The following is a 7,984-nucleotide window of genomic DNA, read 5'->3' on the forward strand; positions in this document are numbered from 1 at the left end:
AGATTTATTTAGTGAGTCTAAAATTGATGGAGGCGTTCCATTGCACTGATTGGAGGTGTTCTTTGTGGCAGCGTAGAGAAAGACAAAGAAATGAATTATTATTATTATTATAGTAACCAACCTTCACAATGAAGAGAGGAGAAGAATGTCGTCTCCCTTTCATTCATTTCGGAGCTTCCCCTCGACATCATCTGCTTAAAGCATAAGGAAGGTATAAGTCTTTGCTTTTCGTCATTCTACAGTTCATTACTTAAATCTCAAAATCATTATTAAGAGTTTCAAATTTCATCCAAGTCGAAGTGAGAGTCATTTCTGCAGAGTATCTCAATTCTCACCTTTGAATAGTTAGACAAAATAGGCTACATTTTTTTTTTCTATATAAATAGAAACACAATAAATTGAATAATAATTAATGGGTTAGAAATAATATATATATTTTTTTAACATAAAAGTGAATAATATACGAATAGGTAAATAAATAGACCTAAACTATATTTTCATTTCCTACACTTTAAAAGAGAAGAAAGATCAATCATTATACTTCTTGATTAGTACAAAATTAGCTACATTTATCCATCTTAAAATCATATTTGACATGACGAAAAGGGATTGAAAAAGTGAAGAAGGCATATCATTTGGCAAGGTTTTAAGGTCATTTCCTATTTCTATTCTTGTATGTAAGAAATGTGATGTTTATTACTATGACAGGTAGGGAAAGAATCGATTAGAAAAAAGAAAAAAACGAAAAAAGATACAATATCTTTATCAATAGGCGTTAGTTGGGTTGTGCTAGTCGAGGTTACCCTATACTTCTTCTGGAGAGCCTCACCTGTAAAAGCACCTTCTTTCCTTGTAATGGCATTTTGGAAGGTGGTGCTCATTCTCACCCATTTCCCTTTGCCCTCTCTTTGTTTAATCTAACTCACTTCTTTATTCAAATAGAAAAATACCATTTTTTTTATAATTAACTTTGATCAAAATTTGAATTTAAAATCTCACAACCCTAAAAATGATCAGAGATAATTATGCTACAAATTTTTAGCTATCACTGGGGATGATTAAATAAAACCCTTTTCTTGACTAACTATGGTGGTTCCTGAATTATACTTCTACATCAATTAATACTTCATTTAGCTATGAACACATATTAAGATGGGAAAATGCAGATGTTGAAAATAATGAATAAAAATTAAAAAAAAATATTGAACATCATGCATAACTGCACTGACATGAATATCATCATCTGGGTATATAGGTCCAAACAACAATTACTGCAATTGGTATGGAAAAATGAAAAATTGCACTAAATTGGTGTGGTGTGCCCTAATTTTAAATTATAAAAACAAAATGATCCCAATAAAATAATAAAATATCCAGTTGTGGCCAATCTGAGAAATGTCATGCTGAACCAACGGTTCCGATCAATGGGCCACCTCTCTTTGAGAAAAGTTAAAGATGGCCATAACAAAAATTTTAAATAATAAAAACATAACAGATCCAGTAGTTGACAAATCACTATCAATTCATTTCTATTTCTTATTTTCTTTGGCCATAAATATATATTTTTTTTTCTAAAAAATATTAAATAAAAATAAAATAAGCTTTGAGTGAGAAAGAGGGCACATGGGGTCAGTGGCACTCCAGAGGCATGAGGGCATGTGATTTGTGGAGACAAGATTCATATCAAGGTCTCTCCCTTTTTTATTTTACAGAAAATAGAATATTATATTTTTAGTAAACTTATTTAATTTAATTAATAATAAAAGGGAGGGAAATATCAATTTAAAAAAAAAAAAAAAGAAATAGGGCTGGCTGGCTAACTGGCAAAGAACATGGATCCACCCCATTCCAATGGGGCACCCTTCAGCCTCCAACTAAGAAAGTCATGTGATGCTGTGAGAGTAGTTTGTCTTCTTCCCCATTTTTAAACAGGTGTTTTGTGGGTCCAAATACCCAGAATTAGTGGGTCCTGCCCATTCCTGATAGATACAGTATAAATAGTAAATAATACCTTTTCACGACTATAATATATCTACCAGATGATCATTAAATCAAGTCCGCTCCCAGCAATCATCCCATTCCCATTTGTATACATAAATGTGACGCATTGGCTGCCTATAGGCTCTAAGAGATGCTATGTACTACGTATGGGTTGCTACAATTAATTTATTAATAAAGAAGAAGGAAAATTATAAGCCCATGAATGCATCAACCATTTGATCGAAATCTCTACCTTGTAGTCTGAATATTGATAAGACATCAGATGGAAGCTCGTGCGCACACAATGTTTTCAAGAAAAATAGAATCGATATAAATTAAATAAAATTAAATGATGTTATGTCCCCATGTCAAAATCCGAACCTTCAAGTCTAACATTCAATCACTTGAAAGACTAAACAGAAAAGAAATTGGGGAATCCTAATCCAATTACATCATCTACGAATTTGTGGGTATTGTATGTTTATGGTTAAATAAACTACTTTGAGTGGATATGTTGGAAACTAAATTCTTTTTCATGGTTCCAATGTGTCTCTCTATGCTTTGCATGCTACTTTCACATATTATAAATGGGAAAAAGGGGGAATTGATCATAATTTGTACAAGAATGAAAAATGAATTCTTGAATACAATATCATAAAAATTCTATTATAAGGAAGATTGCACTAAGTCCTTTTGTTTGATTGATGAAAGATCTTTACCTATTTCAATAGATTTCCAAGGTGATAGCAAAAAATAAAATGGTGTGCCTCTCTTTATTTAATTAGGTCCTCATTCAAGTAAAAAATTGTTGCTTTTTTATCTTCTGCAGGCTCAGGCTGTACACACACACAGACCATTTTCTGTACGATAGAAGAATCAATTAACTTCTCGCACCATATATGATTCCATTTTTTATTTCTTTGTGGATGTCTTTTCCCATGAACACAAGCATGCATACACATTCTGTTTTTTTTTTTAAAAAAAGCATGCATACACATTAATATGCTTTTTCTCACCTATCTACTTGGGTCTCCACAAGGATTTAAAGTTGAAAAAAAAATCGATTGAGGTGTTCATTTATATATTTTTTATTTATTTTTAAATTCAATAAAAACATAGTTAAATCAGATAACAATTCCAGATTATACAGCGAGAGGTATCACTCTCTTTTTCTTCTAGAGATAAATAATTTAAATTTTTTATTTGTTAGATTATGAAATAAGTATTCAAATATTGAATTATTGATATAATGGCTTATGATATATTATTTTAAGTTTTTAATGTTTCAATGTAACTATGGACTGAGTACACTCATGAAGAATATTACTGTACTGTTCGAAACAAATTAATTAATAAAAAATAAATACGGTAATTATTATGTTCTAGTATTAATTTACCTAATTATTAATATTTTTATTGAGATTAGATGATATTGTAGGACAATTTTTATGCAATATATTAAATTTATATTTTTTATTCAAATAATATATATATATAGATATTGTATGAATAGCACAGCAAAATAACATTCTATTTAACATTAATAGTTGAATTGTTAATGAGGAAAGTACTATGTAAAAAATATTAATTAAAAAACTTACAAATTTAATATGCTTATGCATATTGATAAAGCAAAGCTAATTAAATAAAATGTACAACTAAAAAAAAATTGAGAGCGTGAGAAGAGAAGAGATGAGAAGAGAAGTAGTGGGATAGAGATGGACAGAAGTGAGGGTACAAAGACAAAAAAGACCAGCTCTTGTGGGGTTATAGCCAGAGGGATTTATGCTTGGGCTTTTCAAACCCATCTCTCTCTCTTTCACTCGCACACACACAAAGCCATTGCACAGAGAGAAAGGGATAATGGATGGGAAAGAGCTTCGTCCTAATGCACGATACCTGTTGGTAGGTTAGGTAGCAACCCCTGCCCCCCTTCTTGGACCCATTCCTAGATTCCTGCCCTTTCTCTCTCTTTTCTCTCAAGTAACCTAACCTTTCTCTTCACTATACTTAAGACAACAAACAACATAAAATATCACTCCTTGTAAAGCTTCTCTCTTTTAAGGAACTCTCTACTATTCCTCTATCTAAAAATTAAAAACAGCCACCCCCATTGTAAAGTTTAGAGAGATCATAAGGAGACCCCTCCACCCCGACCCCTCTCTCTCTCTCCCTCTCTCTCAAGTCATCCACTTACTAACTTTTATGCAGGGTATTAGGAATGAAAAATCCCATTTCCTCTTTCCTTTTAATTTCACTATTTGGAATCAAAGCTATCAACTTGATGAAAAGTGCTGATAATTTGCAATTTTTTTTAAATTTATATTTGAAGACAACTGTCTTTGTTAAGAGTAACACCAGTAAATTATTTGCCCCTTGAGTATGGAAAAAGATTAATACCTGTGAAAATGACTCAAGATTATCAAACTAGTTCATGGGAAGAAGACTCACTCTTCCCATGAAAATTTTTCTGAGAATTACAGATAACTAGTTCAGCAAGTTGCCTTTCCATTTCATATCTAATCATCATCACTTTCTTTGAATTTTTATAGGGAAGATATCACTGCCGTGTCTTTTTTTTTTCTTTTTTTTTTTTTGTAAAAAATTAATCTGTTCCCATAAGAATTACCCCATATGTTTTTATTGCCAGTCAATAAATTTCTTTTCTTTTGTTTTAGCAGTGAAATTCACTTAAAAAAAATGAGAATTCCCTCTTCATATAAAGAGAAGAACTATAGAATCATCACCATATATACACTTCTCTCTCTCTCACACTATCTCTCCCCATCCTCTTCTCTTTCTCTGAAAATATAAACTATAAAAGAGAAATAATTCTTCCTAGGAACTGATAAGGTATATAAGCAATTCATCAAACCAAAATTTTCATATCCTTCAGTTTGAAAATTTTTTTCTTATTTTCTTTTATTATTTTGGCAAAGGCTTTTTTCCTTTTTTGGTGTTGTGATATTAGATCAAGTTCTTCCACGCTGATTAAGTTCTGCCCACTCTTAGCATCTGCATCTGCGCATCTTTCTTTCTTTTCTTTCTTCCAACAATATGACAGCCAGATTATCATCACCACAGTTTTTGAGATTGGTTTCACTAGCATAGGTCATGACTTGCAATGGGATGGCGTTCTTCCCAGCTAATTTCATGCTTCAAACTCCGCATGAAGAAGATCATCATCAACCTCCCACTTCTCTCAATCCAATTCTACCCTCATGTACATCCCAAGACTTCCATGGTGCCTCTCTCTCTCTCTCTCTCTCTCTCTCTCTCTCTCTCTCTCTTTCTGTGAGAAAACTACTTAGTTCTGAATGTTTTAGTTTCTTTTTCTTCATTTGGTTGTTTTGGGTGCAGGGGTGGCATCATTTCTAGGGAAGAGGTCAATGTCATTTTCGGGGATTGATGCCTCGTGTCATGAAGAAGGTAATGGAGAGGATGAGTTGTCCGATGATGGCTCACAGGCAGGAGAGAAAAAAAGGAGGCTTAACATGGAACAAGTGAAGACACTTGAGAAGAACTTTGAATTAGGTAACAAGCTTGAACCTGAGAGAAAAATGCAGCTAGCTAGGGCTCTGGGCTTGCAACCAAGACAGATTGCTATATGGTTCCAAAACAGGAGGGCTAGATGGAAGACTAAACAGCTTGAGAAAGATTATGATCTCCTCAAGAGACAGTTTGAAGCTATCAAAGCTGATAACGATGCACTCAAAGCTCAGAACCAGAAGCTTCATGCAGAGGTTAGTTTCAACTTTCAGCAAGTTATTGACACACGCACATATATATAAAGATCTAATTGAACTTTCGCAAAATTTTCTCTCTACACCGTTTTCCTGTATTGTTCTTCAAGGGAATTATGGCTTGAAGAAAAGTAGAATAGATTTTGCTTGGAACTACAATAATTATGAAGAATATATTTAGAGTTGGAGATCAATAATCATGATCAAAATTTCTTCGGCGGGTTTTGCTTTTTGACTTTTTCTTCTGTAATGATTTTATCAACTTTATTTCTGTTAACTTCTAGAGCCAATCATGGCTTTTTAGCAAAGGTTCTTTTCTTATCATTAGTGCAAACTTTTTGAGAGGTTGCTTGAACCCAAAAATAAATAAATAAAAGAAGAAAAGAGAAACTTTTTAATTGATCCCAAAAATAAATAAATAAAAGAAGAAAAGAGAAACTTTTTAATTGATTGCTTGATTTTTGATGGTCTGAAACCAAAGGCAATCATGACCTGAAAGATAGATCTCTCTTGCATATCTAATCTTCCTCTAGTTAGGCTACCTCTCTTTTCCTTTTCCAAGTAGTTTCTTTTTTTTTTTTCCTTTTAAATTTTTGGAATTAATAGATTGGAATATTTTGTGCCGTGCTGTGCATACAAGAGTAATGATCTTGATTGGTTAATTGATGGTGCAGATATTGGCACTGAAAAGCAGGGAACCAACTGAGTCTATTAACCTCAATAAAGAAACTGAAGGTTCTTGCAGTAATAGAAGTGAAAACAGCTCTGATATCAAATTGGATATCTCAAGGACACCAGCTATTGATAGCCCCCTATCTAATCACCCAGCAAACAGACCCCTTTTTCCATCTTCATCTATAAGGCCTACAGGTGTGGCACAGCTGTTCCAAAACAACTCTTCAAGGTCTGATCACATCCATTGCCAGAAGAATATAGAACAAATGGTGAAGGAAGAAAGCCTTAGCAACATGTTCTGTGGAATTGATGATCAATCTGGGTTTTGGCCATGGCTTGAGCAACAACATTTCAATTGAAACACAACGGATACTTCTACTACCATATTGAAATTAATTAATATACACCACTATATGCAGTTTGGCAAAGTTTTTCGAATCATCATCAAGAGGGCAACTACCTTATTTTATAAGTCCATGTTTTGGTACTCAGGTTGGTGTATAAAATAGGATTTATATCGAAGCTGAAATTTCAGGTTGGTGGAGGTGGGTAGGGGGGGGGCGCTGGCTGAATATCATCTTTATGAGGAATAAAGGAGTTTGTGTCTTTGGGTTATATACCATGTTTTTCCTAAAGAGTTAGAGAGAGATGTTTGCTAGGTTGGATCATGGAATCCAAGTGATGAATTATATTTGCTAGCGACTGGTTGGAGCTAGCACTAGCATGGGCCATGAAATAAAAAGGGATTCTCTCTTCCTTGCATATTTTTAGTTTTTCTTGCGTTGGAATCATGTCTTTGTACTACCAAAGAAAAAAAAATACTTGCAGTTGCTTTCTTCAAAGTCTCCTCAACAATTTTTCCTGCATATTTCATCATTCTGTACAAAATATGGTATTTGACCCAATGGTCATGAAGTGGTAAAAGTTTATGAAGTGGTAAAAATTAATAATTTATACTATGTAAAAGTTTTATTCCAGAAACGGCGAGAAGAAGGCAGCTAGATTCTAATTAATTCTTACGTTTAATAGGATTACAAGATGTGCATTCAACCATATTCTATATAAACCTTATGTCATTCAAGAATAAAAACATGGAAAGACATATGAGGAGAGAGAGAGAGTATCAAGCGCACATTCCAATAAAGAAAGATGACAAACAGATGGGAGAGGAGAAGAGAACAAGGAGAGTTGGAAATGGTCATTCTCGTGAAGGGGACGTTAGCAATGTTAAGCTGACAAAGAAGCGAATGGCATAAAAAAGCTACTGTGAAAAACCCACCTTCTGGCACTGACAGTGTAATAGTAGTCTCTCTATTGTTGTGCAATGGGTTGATTCAAAGTTTAATTTCAGTCACCATCCCTTAACTTCTAAAATATTTCAATATTGTCCTCTAACTTCAATTTATATTAAAAAATACTCAAATTTTAATTTAATATCACCTAAAATCTCTTTGGCCAAATTTCATTCAGTACTGCAGCTAGAAGCTACATGCCTAGGTAGATTAGAAACAATGGAAAATATTAGTCTATCAACTTAGGCATGTCTAAATCAGTTTCTAGTCTCATTATCCAATGAAATATGTTTA

The 7,984-nt window shown here is 33.2% G+C and overlaps 1 protein-coding gene across 1 annotated transcript; it reads left to right on the plus strand.

Annotated features, from left to right (window-relative positions):
- Positions 1-4,607: 4,607 nt before the first annotated feature.
- LOC110643711 (homeobox-leucine zipper protein ATHB-13) lies at positions 4,608-7,240 on the plus strand. Its single transcript, XM_058137679.1, has 3 exons — positions 4,608-5,224; positions 5,341-5,723; positions 6,398-7,240. The coding sequence occupies exons 1-3, from the start codon at positions 5,095-5,097 to the stop codon at positions 6,755-6,757; spliced, it is 873 nt and encodes a 290-aa protein (XP_057993662.1). The 5' UTR covers positions 4,608-5,094; the 3' UTR covers positions 6,758-7,240.
- The last annotated feature ends 744 nt before the right edge of the window (positions 7,241-7,984 follow it).

This window comes from Hevea brasiliensis, chromosome 2, assembly GCF_030052815.1.
Source record: "Hevea brasiliensis isolate MT/VB/25A 57/8 chromosome 2, ASM3005281v1, whole genome shotgun sequence".
Lineage (NCBI taxonomy): Eukaryota > Viridiplantae > Streptophyta > Magnoliopsida > Malpighiales > Euphorbiaceae > Hevea > Hevea brasiliensis.

Coding starts and splice junctions, on each gene's coding strand:
- LOC110643711 (XM_058137679.1), top strand. CDS start 5,095: ATGACTTGCAATGGGATGGCGTTCTTCCCAGCTAATTTCATGCTTCAA. Junction 5,225..5,340: donor TACATCCCAAGACTTCCATG/GTGCCTCTCTCT, acceptor TTTTGGGTGCAG/GGGTGGCATCATTTCTAGGG. Junction 5,724..6,397: donor ACCAGAAGCTTCATGCAGAG/GTTAGTTTCAAC, acceptor TTGATGGTGCAG/ATATTGGCACTGAAAAGCAG.